The sequence below is a fragment of the Petromyzon marinus genome, chromosome 4 (assembly GCF_048934315.1).
Source record: "Petromyzon marinus isolate PM22_M1 ecotype Great Lakes invasive population chromosome 4, UKy_Petmar_22M1.pri1.0, whole genome shotgun sequence".
NCBI classification, from domain to species: domain Eukaryota; kingdom Metazoa; phylum Chordata; class Hyperoartia; order Petromyzontiformes; family Petromyzontidae; genus Petromyzon; species Petromyzon marinus.
The window spans coordinates 793,484-810,209 of NC_133670.1; the positions used below are offsets into that span (position 1 = coordinate 793,484).

A 16,726-nucleotide genomic window follows, 5' to 3' on the forward strand; every position below is an offset into this window, starting at 1 on the left:
TTTTTGTGATCCCCGCAATGTAGGGTAAAGTGATGGTTTTGAAAGGCTCCTCAAGAGGGTTCTTCTTCATGGTTTGAGTGATAGCTTTGCGGATTGTATAGTCGGAGTAACCATTAGCCCTAAGAGCTTGGTGTATGTGCTTGAGTTCACTGCTTATGTGTTCCTGGTCGGATATGCATTGGGCTCTATGATACAGAGTCTTGATGAGAGAATTCTTCTGTGATGGATGGTGGTGGGAATCCGGTTTCAGATAAGCATCCGTATGGGTAGCTTTCCTGTAGACAGAGTGGCTCATTGAACCATCAGGTCTCTTTTTAATTAGGACATCCAAAAAAGGTATCTTGCCATCTATTTCGACTTCCATGGTAAATCTGATGGCTGGGTGTATGGAATTGATGTGGTCGAAGAATTGGTCTAGAGCAGGCCGGCCATGTGGCCAGATGACAAAAGTGTCATCCACGTACCTCTTCCATAAGGTTGGGCGCAGAGTGGCAGTCTGGATGGCGTCAGTCTCAAATTTCTCCATGAAAATGTTAGCTATAACTGGAGAAAGGGGGGAGCCCATTGGGGTGCCCTCAGTTTGTTTGTAGAAAGTTCCATTCCAAGTGAAGTATGTATTGGTTAAACAGTGTCTCACCAGGGGGGATACCTCAGTGTTTAGTCCTTGATGAACCAAGTCTTCAATGATTGCAATGGTGTCAGGTACAGGAACCTTGGTGAATAAGGAAACTACATCAAAACTGACAAGCAGGTCGTCTGGGGACAGGGAAATACCCTTGATTGTCGATACCAGGTGAGTAGAATTTTGTACCGCAGAGGTGGTCTTTCCAGTGAAAGGACGCAGGATTTCAGACAAAAAACGAGCTAGTTTGTAGGTGGGGGAGCCGATAGTAGAGACTATGGGACGAAAGGGTGTATCTACTTTATGTATTTTTGGTAAGCCGTATAATCTTGGTGGCCTGGCAGCAGAAGGTTTCAACGAAAACTGTTTAGATTGATCAATTAATGCGGTTGAATCAGAAATTATTTTGTTGGTTTGTGTGACGAGGCTGTTGGTGGGATCTCTTTTTATTTTTGTATAACTACCATCGTCGAGTAATTCTTTAATTTTGTTGTTGTATTCTATTTTATCCATGATGACAGTAGCATTGCCTTTGTCAGCTGAGAGGACTACAATATCATTCCTCTTTTTTAATTTATATAATTCAAAACGCTCATCTTTGCTGAGGTTGCTAGCTGGCATCTTAGCGTTTTTGAGGGTTGCAGCGATTTCAGATCTTGCTACGTCTGCAGCGATGTGACCCAGGCCCCTGAGAGCAACGTCTACTTGGGCAATTATATCATTAACTGGTATGTGTTTAGGTGTGACTGCAAAGTTTAGACCTTTAGCTAAAACGGATTTCAGACCATCGGAAATAAAACTGTTACTGCGATTAATTACGACTTTATTAACGTCTAACTTTTTGGTGTGTGGGTCCGGTCTTTTGTTGAAGAGGAGGTTAATTTTGGAAATCAGGCTTTCCTTACATTTGGTCGACATAGTAGCAGCTGAAGAGGCAGTCATATTGTCTACATGTTCCCAATCCGATGTGGACATTGTTGCCGTCAATGATAAGTGTGATTTGTAGAGTGTCTTGTCTAACTGATCTAGTTCGGTGCGTATAAGTCTGGTTTATTCTGAGATAAGAGCTAAGCTAGTTTTGAAAAGAATTCGTTTCGCATTAGAAGAAGTTACAGCAGCAGAGGTCAGTGTAAATGCGATTGGTATTACCCCAGAGTCGCAGCATCTCTTCAGGAAGGTGAGAGACTCGATCAGCTGAGCTTTCTTATCCCGGAGTTTGTTGAAGGATCTTAAAGTTATGTGAAAACCCTCCCCGTAGAGGCGATTAAATTTTGATTTAAAGCTTTCGTGACTGCAGTAATTCATATTCTTAGCTTTTTCGGTAAAGTCACGTTGAAGGGAAACAACAAAATAATAATATATATAACAATAAAAAATTCTCACGACGTTTCGACCATAACTCAAACGGTTGTAGGCTCACATGCCATTGACTTTTCCAAGACAGAGGTTCTTTGTAAGCCATCTGGCTTCCATGAGAGATTCGTTCATGAGGCTATCCACATATACAAGCACAGAGACAATTTCAACCGAGAAGATGGATTCTATCTTAGCAAACATTGGAAAGATTTGATAAACCATTTCAGGTCTTAATTGATTGTTCATGCTTACAGTGGCTTTCAGACAGCATACATTATAAAATGTCGTCTCCCCCCTCCTCTTTTCAGAATATAGATGGACTAGTCCTAAATAAACTGCCAAATCGCTGCGCGTGGCGCTAACGTTTTTTTTATATAAATAAATGCGCCGTTTAAAAATAAATTTATGCAAACCAACACACCTGAAGACGACCGTTTGAGTTATGGTCGAAACGTCGTGACAATTTTTTATTGTTTTATATATATTTTATTATTTATTCTTGTTTATTTTTCTTTAATTTCTGTTTATTTAGGTTTCGCACGTGTTATATAGTTACTGTGCCAACCCTAACAAACACGCCACTTCACTTTTCCTCTCTCCCACCTCATGATCTGGATTTCATTTCCAAAGAGATGCATTCACGCTGAACTCCTTGCCGAGTAAGGCTATGAGCACTAGACAATCAATTTGGATAACAATGGGGGTAGTAAAATTGCTTTACCACTACCAAGACGACGAGTTCAGGCAATGGTGGGTGGGAGAGGGACTGGTGAAGCGCGCCGCTGATTGGTGCCAAGTGAAGGAGACTCGCAAAGCTCGTCGCTAATTGGCTGCTGAAAGTGTTCCGTAAACAAACTCCACTCGGTTGCGTTTACAGGACACAACCAAAGCGTTTAAAACTTGACTTTTTTGAACCGATGTGCATAATTTCTGAAGATTATTTAACTTTATTTAAACAAATTTTTAGCAAAAATAGAGGGGCGTGAAGGGGCCTTCCCTGTCCGACTTCGTTACGAAGATGCTTTGTTCCCAGAGCATCGGTTAAACAAGGTACAGTCAGTTATGCCTACAGCACATGTTTTCAAAAGGCAAAATGTATGAGGAAACGGCGCTGTGGTGGCGAGATGTTAACACTCTCATCTGGTATACATTTGTGACTAGGTCACTTCTGATAAAGAGCTATATAGCTCGGTGGGCCTTACCTGGAAAATAAAAATAGTTTATAGTTTGATAGTTTAACACATTTTTTATAACGCAGATGCGAATTTGATAACACATTCCTGCGGAGGGAGCTGGTAGGAACGTTGGGTTGCTCGGTCAATGGCCAGGGTCAACGGCGGCACCACGTGGTGTATTCCGCAAATATGCCCGACTGTGAGGGCGGGCACAAGCCGGCGTGAAGGGTGGGGACCGAGTGGGGACCTGGGATGGTGGAGGAAAAAAAAGCTGTTCCCCAAAAAAAAGAGTACAATACCCACGAATTGGCGGCTTACAATGTAGAGATTGAGAGCAGCCGCATACTCCAAACGCGTGTTGTTCATTCTCCACGTGGAGGGAAAAATGTCGTGAAGATGGCCGGACGTGGTTGGTGGCCACCCACCCCCTCGTGTGTGCCGCGGCCGCCTTCCCCACCCAGCCCCTAACCTCCCCACCCAGCCCCTCCCCACCCTCCCCTCTCCACCCAGCCCCACCCCTCCTGTTTTTGGATGCACGACGGACGGACGGACACAATAATCCCCTGCGGGCTGGTGGAACCAGGAGGTTCCTACCAGTATAATACGATTAAGTGAACAGAACTATGTCATGCAAGTAGGAATAAGCGGTTTTACAACTGCTACAGCATAGCATCACACATGGCGGGATGCTGGATGCTTCTAGATGCTACCCACACGCCTCAGTCTTTATTCAGCTTGTATATGCATCTTCAGTTTCAGTTTATTTATTTTGGTATAGCCCTGTGAGCCATTCGGCTCTTGAATCGGGTGCAACCACAACAAACAAACAAAAAAACACGAACAAGAAAACATCTTAAAGTGACTATGTGACTGTGAAAACAGAAAATCCATGAAAAAAACAAGCAAAATATTCCTGAAAAAAGCACCGTACACCAAAGCTGTGTGCAAAAAATCCCAGTGGGATGCAAGTCAAACAACAACAACCACAAGAAAACTTAGATTAAGGCCATCAGTCTAACTCCGTACTACAACAAAACAAACATGTCCAAACCGAAAAACGTTTTCAAAAATCACCAAAAAATAAAGCCATAATTGCAACGTAACAGTGATCATAGGGACTGTGACCGAATTTTTACAATAAACTACATAAATAACATGTAACACCAAATCCTAGAGCCATAGCTGGCTGCATGAGTTTCTCCACAACAACAAAAGCATCAGTCGGAGTATTAAATTTTTCAATGCACCTTTAAGATCAGCACGCTAAATCAAAATACAGATAATACTTTGCAGCGTCATCCGGAACGAAACATTTTATTTTATTTTACGCCAATGAATTGCAGTGGCAGCTAGGGGTGTACAACTCCTCTAGAGCAGTTTTGAGAGAAGATCTCATTGGTAGCGATTCAAGTTGCAGTTTATTGGCAATAGCATTCCAGACCCGGGGGGCATTAATAGCAAAGGCCCTTCCTCCAGTTTTTGTACGGCAATAGGGAATGTGAAGCTGGTAAATGAGCGAAGACCTAAGGTCAAATTTCATCTTTGAAACAGAGAGGAAATCCAGCAGGTAGTCTGCGGATTTTTTTGTAAGTACATCGTGAATAAATAAGATCTGGTGCACAAGTCGTCGAATATTAAGAGATGTTAAGTTTGACCCAATGTAGAGATCACAGTGGTGAGTCCTATATTGGCAGTTCAATGTAAATCTTAAGGCCGAGTGATAGATGGAATCAAGCTTCTTTAGTACAGTACTTGGGGCTGATTTATACACGATGTCACAGTAGTCAATTAGAGGCAGTATGGTAGCTTTTATCAATTCCAAACGGAACATTGGGGGGAAGAAGTGCTTGTGTCGATACAGAAAACCAATTTTCATTTTGTCTTTTTACCAACATAATGTGATCTTAAAAATTCAGTTTTGAATCCAGGATGACCCCAAGATACTTGTAGATCTTGACTTGCTCTATTTGATAATGATTTAAGGAATGTAATTTGAGTAATATAACTTCCTGCTTTAGTCCTGGTGAGAAGCATAGCACCTTGGTTTTGGAGGTAATCAGGACTAGTTTAAGAGCAACTAGCTGATGCTGTAGTTTGTTGAAATCACCCTGTAGCTTAGCAATCACGTCATCCGGAGAGCGGCCAGCAGTAATCAGTATCGTGTCATCTGCAAAAAGATTTACCCTGGAATGATCCAGGTCAGTGCCCAAGTCATTTACATAAAGAAAGAACAATAGAGGGCCGAGGATGGAACCCTGTGGAACCCCTTTTGTTATCTTAACACTGTTTGACCTCCAACCATCTGTGAATACAGTTTGGGTGCGAGAAAAGAGGTAATTTTGTAACCATTTTACTGCGTTTTCAGAAAAACCGAGGCATCTTAATTTACTAAGCAGGGTGTTGTGGTCTACTGTATCAAACGCTTTGGACAGGTCTAGAAAAAGACAGGCACAGTACTGATTATTATCAAGGCTGCTGTAAATGTAATTCAGAGAGTCTAATGCAGCAGATGTGGTGCTGTATTTTTTTCAGAACCCAGATTGTTTTAGATGTAGTAGATTGTTGGTGGACAGGAAACGGCTAATTTGGTAGGTCAATAATTTTTCAAAAATTTTGTGAAGTGGACAGACATAGGAATGTTTCCATTCTAGAGGAACTGATGCTTCTTTGATGGACAGGTTGAAAATATGGGCTATAGGTTTGTATATTAGGTGACCAACAGTTAGTAGAGCAAAGACGGGAATACTATCTGCTCCGGTAGAGGAGGACCCTTTGAGGTAGGACAGTTGTTTCAGAACATTACTTTCGTGGATTGGCTGGAAACTAAATTCGTTTAATGTTTGGACAGGGGTGTAGGAATTTGCATGAGCAGGGGTGACTCCCAATACATTATCAAAACGATTTAAAGCTTTCGTGACTGCAAGGATTCATCTTCTTTGGTTATTTCGGTAAAGTCACGTAGAATGAGAATAAAATAATAAATTGATAAAATAAAATAACACAATAAAATTCTCACGACGTTTTGGCCACAACACAAGCGGCCTTCATCAGGTGAAGGGACGAGACTGTCTGGAGGACAGCCGCTTGTGTTGTGGCCGAAACATCGTGAGAATTTTATTGTTATTTTATTTTATCAATTTATTATTTTAGTATCATTCTACGTGACTTTACCGAAAGAACCAAAGAAGATTATCAAAACGATTACTAGCTTCAGAAAAATGAAGGTTAAAATTGTTAACTATTTTTTTGGGATCTGAAAAATATTCCCCATTCCGGTTAAGCTCAACGGGCAGATTGTCTGTTTTGGATGCCTTTTCGATACATTTGATTGTTTTCCAGAAAATCCTGGCATTTCCATGTGATTCCAGGAGAGTGGAGGAAAAGTAGGCATTTTTTTCCATGCCGTACTTTTTTTGACACATTTATTCCTTAAAATCCTGTATTCTAGCCAGTCATTGACCAAATTACTTTTCTGAGCACATGCCCAAGCCTTGTCCCTAGTTTTCATGAGCTTTGTAATCAAAGGATCAAACTATGGTGGGCGGTTGCCTTTAGTTTTAAATCTAACCAACGGAGCATGTTTGTTAAGAATTTGGAGAAACGTGTACCTGAAGGTCTCCCAAACCGTAGTCAGGTTGGGGATATCACAGACCTTGTCAATATCCGAGTGAAGCACATCATTAGTAAATGCCTGAGTGCTGAAGTGTATCATAGAGTGCTTCTCAACCAATTTAGGGGGGGCTTTGGGTCTGGCTGATGATCTCACCCCAAAAATGAAGGAGTGATCACTAAGGTTATTACCCAGAACACCAGTCAGTGCGAAATTGTGAGGGGCATTTGTCAATAGGACATTGAGCAGAAATGACTGTCCCGGATTTTTTAGGTTGGGTCTTGTGGGGACATTTATTAATTGAAACAGATTAAATTCATCTGCAAAATTTGTGGCCACAGCCAGCGGGTTTAGCCAATTCCAACTAAAACTATTTCACCTTTAGGGAGGCCCACAAAAAGCTCTCTCAGTGCAGATGCAGCTTCAACATCCTTCCCAATAGGCAGTCGATAGCAGCACACTACCAATATCTGTTGATTATTTTGGAGAGATATTTTGAGAGCCAGACCTTCAAAGCAACATTTTTTAAACAAGGAGCGAGCTAGTAAACATGCCATAGTATTACGAACATTGATGGCAATTCCATCTCCTTTAGATCCTCGGTCAAGCTGAAAAGGTTGTTGTCAATCGCAATCTGCAAGTCATTGACGGCAGGAGTGAGAAATGTTTCTGTTAGGCAAAAAATGTCTGGGTCAAGATTTGCCACTTCTAGTTTTAGTTGACTTAATTTAATCACAAGCCCTCTGATGTTGACATGTAGAACACCAACACCTTTCTTGCCAGAAAAATCTACAGAATTATACGAGTTCTTTTCATTTGGGCCAGGATGAAGCTCAATACCACCCAGAAATAAGAAAGTAGAATTAATAGTTTGCACAAGTATTTTCCGTGAAAGGATGAAGAGCGGGGAACCTTGGACGAATAGCAGTAGCTCGCAGATGGTGTTATTTTTAAGAGCAGAATGAAGTTTGGAAGGAGTGCTGGTGAAGTAATAGGACAAAGATAGGGTTTAAAAGGATACAATGATGGAGTGTAGAAGTGTCTATGAGCTGTTTCATTAGGTGTAGTGGTAAATCGACTAACAAGTATGGACGCAAGTGATGACGGTAGCTGTTTGTAGAGTTGAGTGTGGCACTTGATATGGCCGGGAGGGACAGCAGTAGGATACACAGCAGGAGAATTGCCATCTCTAAAATATCCGGGGTAAACACAGATTCACACACAAGCGGAAAAGAAAAAATATATACTTGTAGGCCGAGCGCGAGAAAACGTCTTGCCACACTCGTCACACATGCACGGCTGCTCGCCCATGTGCTAGGGTTGAACAGCGCCCCCCCAGACAGGGACAGCAGATTTTTGGCTCTTGTGGGCTCGGCTGAACCGCTTGCACCACCTCCTTTCCCCACCGCAGGATGGTGCTCGAGCTAGCCCTCCTTGAGCTCAGCCCATGACTGGAATGTCGTTTCTTGGCCTCTCGTGTCTCTGCTGCCCAACCAGACGGCCCCACTGAAGCCCACACAGGGGACTCTTCATTCACGACCCTAGGCCGTCTTGACAATCTCCGTGAAGTTTTCCAGGAACATAGCTTGGGGTCCGTGGCAATGTTGCCTTGGCAGGAACACAGCTTGGCGTCCGTAGCAATGTTGCCTTGGCATTTACACAGCTTGGGGTCCGTGGCAATGCTGCCCTGGCAGGAACACAGCCTGGGGTCCGTGGCAATGTTGCCTTGGCAGGAACACAGCTTGTGGTCCGTCGCACTATTAACTAGGCCTCACTCAGGCTGCGCCATGGGCACGATCAACCAGGCCTCACTCAGGCTGCGCCAGGTGCACTGTCAACCAGGCCTCACTCAGGCTGGGCCAGGTGCACGATTTACTAGGCCTCACTCAGGCTGCACCAGGTGCACTGTCAACCAGGCCTCACTCAGGCTGCGCCTTGTGCATGATTAACCAGGCCTTTCTCAGGCTGTGCCAGGTGCACGATCCGCCAGGCCTCACCCAGGCAGTGTCCTGTGCACAACCAGGCCTCAATCAGGCCACGCCACATGTATGACCAACTAAGCCTCACTCAGGCTGCGCCTTGTGCATGATTTACTAGGCCTCACTCAGGCTGCGCCAGGTGCACGATTAGCTAGGCCTCACTCAGGCAGTGTCACGTGCACAATTTACTAGGCCTCACTCAGGCTGTGCCATGTGCGCGATTAACTAGGCCTCAGGCTGCACCACGTGTATGACTAACTAGGCCTCACTCAGGCTGTGCGACATGCACTATTAACTAGGCCTCATTCAGGCTGTGCCAGGTGCACGATTAACCAGGCCTCACTCAGGCTGCGCCAGGTGCACGATTTACTCGGCCTCAGGCTGTGTCATGTGCAGTACTACCTAGGCCTCACTCAGGCTGCGCTAGGTGCACAATTAGCTAGGCCTCACTCAGGCTGTGCCACGTGCACTATTAACTAGGCCTCACTCAGGCTGCGCCAGGTGCACGATTTACTCGGCCTCACTCAGGCTGTCATGTGCAGTATTACCAGGGTCTCACTCAGGCTGCGTCAGGTGCATGATTAACTAGGCCTCACTCACGCTGCTCCAGGTGCACTATTAGCTAGGCCTCACTCAGGCTGCGCCAGGCGCACGATCTAACTAGGCCTCACTCAGGTTGCGCCACGTGTGCGACCAGCCAGGCCTCACTCAGGCTACGCCAGGTACACACACGAGCGCACATCACCACACCATCACACACATGAGTGTACACCAGCACACCATCACACACACACACGCGTGCACATCACCACACTATCACACACACACGAGCGCACATCACCACACCATCACACACACACACGAGTGCACATCACCACACTATCACACAGAGTGCATATCTAACGTGATATCGCAGACTGTGCTTTACCATATCTTATTTGTTTCGCTTTGCATACAAAGTCTTTGGTTTTCATGACAATGTATGGCTGCGCGAATAATACTGTATATGCATTTTTCACTCATATATATTTTAAATTTCGATTTAAAGCTTTCGTGACTGCAGGGATTCATCTTCTTGGTTCTTTCGGTAAAGTCACGTAGAATGGAAATAAAATAATGAAAATAAAACAATAAAAAATAAAATTCTCACGACGTTTCGGCCACAACACAAGTAGCCTTCTTCAGGTGAAGGAACAGAACTGCCGGGACGACAGCGCTTCAATGAACACTGCTAAGATTCGCAGCGTCTTTTAAGCTGGGTGGGAGGAGCAGCGCGCCTTGACAAAGGAGTTTACATATCAACAGGAGAATTTAGCATTGAAGTAGCTGTGTTAAAGTGTTGGATCAGCAGGGTGTTAAAGTCAGAAATTAGCATGTAACTGGGAGATTAGCATGATGTTAGTGTGAGGGATTAGCATGTGACTGGTCATGGAAATAGCTATGTTAAAGTCAAAGTTTACATATCAACAGAGGCGTTTAGTCTATGGACGCTAAAGGACTGCAACTAACCAACTGTCATACAATAAACCAATGTGAAAAAACTAAGTATAAACTACATCAATATAATAAATATACTCAATATATTCTTCAATAAGTTGAGCTATTAACATAAAGTAACTAGGTATACACTACACTATATAATGAATACCATATAGTAAACTAATAAAAAACTAAAATATAAACTACATCAATGTTATCAATAAACTCTATATACTCTCCAATCAGCTGAGCGCTTCAATGAACGCTACTAAGATTCGCAGCGTCTTTTAGGCTAGGTGGGAGAGGTAAAGCGCCTTGACAAAGGAGTTTACATATCAAACAGGAGACTTTAGCATTGAAATAGCTGTGTTAAAGTGTTGGATCAGCAGGGTGTTAAAGTCAGAAATTAGCATGTAACTGGGAGATCAGCATGATGTTAATGTGAGGGATTAGCATGGGACTGGTCATGGAAATAGCTATGTTAAAGTCAAAGTTTACATATCAACAGAGGCATTTAGTATATGGACGCTAAAGGTCTGCAACTACCCAACTATCATACAATAAACCGATGTGAAAAAACTAAGTATAAACTACATCAATATAATAAATATACTCAATATATTCTTCAATAAGATGAGCTATAAACGTAAAGTAACTGGGTATACACTACACTATATAATGGATACCATATAGTAAACTAATAAAAAAACTAAAGTATAAACTACATCAATATAATAAATGTACTCAATATATTCTTCAATAAGTTGAGCTATTAACATAAAGTAACTGGGTATACACTGCACTAGATATTGAATACCATATAGTAAACTAATAAAAAACTAAAATATAAACTACATCAATGTTATCAATAAACTCTATATACTCTCCAATCAGCTGATATACTAACAATAAGTCGTTATACATTACAATGCCATATGGCGAAAAAATGGGTGGCGTTTTTTTCTTTTCAACGTTAGCACCATGGACAGCGACGAGCTTTGTTCAGACGGACGTGTCCATCTATGCTTGGAACGGAGGAGGGGGGAGAAACAGCCACGATGCGCTGTTATACTCCATGTTATAAACCATACCATTAACCGTAGTGTGAGAGGTATTAAGAAGCAATGCCAGCGAAAGGGCTGCGGTCTGAAGGTCACCGTAAAATACAATTAATTAAGAACCGAAATGGTTTAAAACATATTTCCAATGGTTACTAAGCCAGAATCCATCTTGGTTGAAATTGTCTCTGTGCTTGTATATGTGGATGGCCTCATGAACGAATCTCTCATGGTAGCCGGTTGGCTTGCAAAGAACCTCCGTCTTGGAGAAGTCAATGTCATGTGAGCCCACTGAATTCTAACAGTGATCTGCCATGGCAGAGGAGTTCATCCTACCGTGTTTCAAGTCTGCTTTATGTTCGCGGATGCGGTCCGAGATATGTCGTTTGGTTTCTCCAATGTAACTGCTACCACAGAGGCAACTTAGTTTGTAGACGCCCGGGTACTGTATGTCTGGAACCACATCTTTTACAGACGGAACCAGATCACGGATTTTATGTACTGTGTTGAATCGGACCTGGATCTTGTGTTTATTCAGGATTTTGGAGATCTTTTTTGCGACCCCCGCAATATAGGGTAAGGTGATGGTTTTGAATGGCTCTTCAAGAGGATCCTTCTTCATGGCTGGAGTGATGGCTTTGCGGATTGTGTAGTCGGAGTAACCATTAGCCTTGAGAGCTTGGTGTACGTGTTTGAGTTCACTGATATGTAAACTCCTTTGTCAAGGCGCTTTACCTCTCCCACCTAGCCTAAAAGACGCTGCGAATCTTAGCAGCGTTCATTGAAGCGCTCAGCTGATTGGAGAGTATATAGAGTTTATTGATAACATTGATGTATTCATAGTTCTTTCGGTAAAGTCACGTTGAATGGAAACAACAAAATAATATTACTTTAATTAACTTTACCGAAAGAACTAAAAATATGAATTACTGCAGTCACGAAAGCTTTAAATCAAAATTTAACATTGATGTAGTTTATACTTTCGTTTTTTATTAGTTTACTATATGGTATCCATTATATAGTGTAGTGTATACCCAGTTACTTTACGTTTATAGCTCATCTTATTGAAGAATATATTGAGTATATTTATTATATTGATGTAGTTTATACTTAGTTTTTTCACATCGGTTTATTGTGTGATAGTTGGGTAGTTGCAGTCCTTTAGCGTCCATATACTAAATGCCTCTGTTGATATGTAAACTTTGACTTTAACATAGCTATTTCCATGACCAGTCACATGCTAATCCCTCACATTAGCATCATGATAATCTCCCAGTCACATGCTAATTTCTGACTTTAGCACCCTGCTGATCCAACACTTTAACACAGCTATTTCAATGCTAAATTCTCCTGTTTGATATGTAAACTCCTTTGTCAAGGCGCTTTACTTCTCCCACCTAGCTTAAAAGACGATGCGAATCTTAGCAGCGTTCATTGAAGTGCTGTCGTCCCGACAGTTCTGTTCCTTCACCTGAAGAAGGCTACTTGTATTGTGGCCGAAACTTCGTGAGAATTTTATTTTTTATTATGTTTTATTTGTATTATTTTATTTTCATTCTACGTGACTTTACCAAAAGAACCAAGAAGATATATATTTTGCAATTAATTATATTATCAAACTAAAACACAGTAATTATATAAGAACACGGAAAATTCACATTATCATAAAAAGTCAGTCATGTTAGTGGTTTTGCAACCTATTACCGTAATCCCTAACCCCTTCATTACCATAAAATCAATAGTTATTATTACGCTTTTTTTCCATAAAGCGGTGTTCGTCAGGAACGCAACTACCGAATAATTTACAACAGACTATTCCCCCATGTAAGTACACATTGCATACGTACAGTGAGGGAAAAAAGTATTTGATCCCCTGCTGATGTTGTACGTTTGCCCACTGACAAATGATCAGTCTATAATTTTAATGGTAGGTTTATTTGAACAGTGAGAGACAGAATAACAACAAGAAAATCCAGAAAAATGCATGTCAAAAATTTTATAAATTGATTTGCATTTTAATGAGGGAAATAAGTATTCAACCCCCTCTCAATCAGAAAGATTTCTGGCTCCCAGGTGTCTTTTATACAGGTAACGAGCTGAGATTAGGAACACACTCTTAAAGGGAGTGCTCCTAATCTCAGCTTGTTACCTGTATAAAAGACACCTGTCCACAGAAGCAATCAATCAATCAGATTCCAAACTCTCCACCATGGCCAAGACCAAAGAGCTCTCCAAGGATGTCAGGGACAAGATTGTAGACCTACACAAGGCTCGAATGGGCTACAAGACCATTGCCAAGCAGCTCGGTGAGAAGGTGACAACAGTTGGTGCGATTATTCGCAAATGGAAGAAACACAAAAGAAGTGTCAATCTCCCTCGGCTTGGGGCTCCATCCAAGATCTCACCACATGGAGTTGCAATGATCATGAGAACGGTGAGGAATCATCCCAGAACTACACGGGGGGATCTTGTCAATGAATTCAAGGCAGCTGGGACCATAGTCACCAAGAAAACAATTGGTAACACACTACGCCGTGAAGGACTGAAATCCTGCAGTGCCCGCAAGGTTCCCCTGCTCAAGAAAGCACATATACTTGCCCGTCTGAAGTTTGCCAATGAACATCTGAATGATTCAGAGGACAACTGGGTGAAAGTGTTTTGGTCAGATGAGACCAAAATGGAGCTCTTTGGCATCAACTCAACTCGCCGTGTTTGGAGGAGGAATGCTGCCTATGACCCCAAGAAGACCATCCCCACCGTCAAACATGGAGGTGGAAACATTATGCTTTGGGGGTGTTTTTCTGCTAAGGGGACAGGACAACTTCACCACATCAAAGAGACGATGGACGAGGCCATGTACCATCAAATCTTGGGTGAGAACCTCCTTCCCTCAGCCAGGGCATTGAAAATGGGTCGTGGATGGGTATTCCAGCATGACAATGACCCAAAATGCACGGCCAAGGCAACAACGGAGTGGCTCAAGAAGAAGCACATTAAGGTCCTGGAGTGGCCTAGCCAGTCTCCAGACCTTAACTATAAATCTGTGAAAAAGAGCTTCATAGATCATCAGATTCATTTCGTCTAAATAAAGATGTTTATTCTGATTGGAGACACTGAACACAGTGTACAAGTCCATTATTCCCATTGCCTGGTATACAAGAGGTTGTGGTTTCGATCCTGACCGTGAGGCCTATATATTTGGAGTTTGCATGTTCTCCGCGTGGATTTTTCTCCAGGTACTCCGTTTTTTTCCATACACATTTAGAAACATGCGTTTGTATTATTTGGCTGCTACTATACATTTCCACATGATAAACCACTTTGTTGAGCTATCATATGTGGCCAGGTCACTTCTGAAAAAGAGATAATAACTCAGTGGGTTTTACCTGGTAAATACAATAAAATTGTTTAGTTTTGGAATCGCAATAATCGTAATGTAGTGAACATTTTAATTGATATATTGTAATGTGAAAATATACCATCATAGCTCTAGAACAGGGATGGGGAACGTCCGGCCCACGGGCCGTATAAGGCCCGTGAAATCATTTGGTCTGGCCCTGCCAAGGCAACCGCAGGCGGGACTCGAAATTCAATAAATCTAGGAGCAAACCTGGAAAAGCAGTTGCGAGTAGCAACATCATCTATACCAGCTAACATCACACGCCTCACCAAAGAGAAGCAGTTCCAGCCATCACATTAGGGGTGAGTTAATTAAATGTTTGACCAAATATAACAGGCTAATTTTTAAGTTGATAATTTTGTATGGCCCGCGAATGATGTTATAAATATCCAAATGGCCCTTGGCAGAAAAAAGGTTCCCCACCCCTGCTCTAGAACATACAGTACCCTCCGCTTCTAAGCATCGCTTAATCATGTTTATAGAGGTGCCTGTATACAGAGTGTTTTGCACGGCGTTACCTCCTTGGTAGTGGCCTTCTGATATCCGCTGAGTCTTTGTCCCTTCCAGGGCTGGGACTGTGTGGTTTTGTCTCCTGTGCGTTGGCACCATCTGTATTGGAACCACATTCAGGCAGAGGTCACTTAATCGAATCAGCGTAAAATTAGTCATTAGTAATAATTAACATTTGTAAAAGGGGAGCATTTCAATCATAGATCCCAATACGTGCCGTGTGTGGAAATCAGGAAAAAAGAAACAACCGGCCAGAACTAGGCAGGGGGTAAATGGTAATTTAAAGAGGTGAGTTTTCAAGACAGACTTAAACATCTATAACGACTATGATTGCCTTATTAGCAAAGGCAGAGCTGTACAGTGGCAACAGCCCAATCACTCACCCACGCACTCATCCATCCACTAATTCATCCACTCACCCACTCATCCAAAAAAAATACTTAAATAGCTCTAACTACTTTTTTTATTACCAAAGGCAAAGCGTTACAAAACTTGGGAGCTGCACTGACAACATCCCAATTAATACCTTCCAATACATATATATTACACATTTAATGATATATGAATTTCTAAGAACCTTTTTTGCCAATATACAGAAAGTGCTATGATAGAATTAAACACCTAGACACCTGGTGTAGGCCAACCAGTTCCAAGGACAATGCTACATTCTTATCAAAATATTTTTTTTCCATGTTTTACAAAAAGCATGATGTGTGATTCATGCAGACTCAATGATACCTCGCAAAAGGTGTCTATTTCGTGTTTAAACATCTTAACACATCCTGAATTATTTCCAGGAAAGGGTAAAGCAGCCTTTTATTTTTTCATCACGATATACACATTTACATATATATGTACAGTTAACCACGCACCCTTTAGTTTTCTCTTACAGCCACCTTCCATCTTGAAAAACGAGGCAATGCTGTGGCTCTGAATTCAACCTCTAAAGCCAAGCCTTCAGTGGCCCATACCTGGGCACACTGACTCTATTCTCTGGACCCTCTACTTATTGCCCCCTCAACCTCCCCACAGTCCAATCAGAGAGCGACAACAACTTTCACCAGAGACGCCCACAGATCGGCATAAATAACATGGGCTGGGTACTGTTGGGTGGGTCCATTTAGACAGCTCATTGCAACATGAAGCCGAAATAGAATTGTTCTACAATCTACAGTTGTCATACGCCTGGTATGTTAACTAATCCAAATATAGCTTATACAATCTTGATTTGAAGCTTTCGTGACTGCAGGAATCCATACTCTTTGTTTCTTTCAGTAAAGTCACGGAAGTATAAAATAAACTAAATCACGACGTTTCGGGCGCAACACAAGCGTCCGTCATCAGGTGGGAAAGCAGGGTCTGCTGCCCAAGGGTCATACCCATTTCAAACCTTTTTAAACAGTCTGCCTCAGCAGCAGACCATGCTTTCCCACCTGATAATGGACGCTTGTGTTGCGCCCGAAACTTTGTGATTTAGTTTATTTTATACCTACGTGACTTTACCGACAGAACCAAAGAGTATAGCTTATACATTCGT

The 16,726-nt window shown here is 42.3% G+C and overlaps 1 protein-coding gene across 1 annotated transcript in view; it reads right to left on the reverse strand.

Annotated features, from left to right (window-relative positions):
* Positions 1-16,226, reverse strand: part of LOC116938857 (interferon-induced very large GTPase 1-like) — a 30,833-nt gene extending 14,607 nt beyond the window's left edge. Inside the window, exons 1-2 of the mRNA XM_032946580.2 lie at positions 16,062-16,226; positions 15,198-15,288 (exon numbers count right to left, since the gene is read on the reverse strand). Coding sequence (XP_032802471.2) covers positions 15,198-15,288; positions 16,062-16,092 — 122 coding nt within the window. The 5' untranslated portion in view covers positions 16,093-16,226. The remainder of the gene's footprint in view (positions 1-15,197; positions 15,289-16,061) is intronic.
* Between the last annotated feature and the right edge of the window lie 500 nt (positions 16,227-16,726).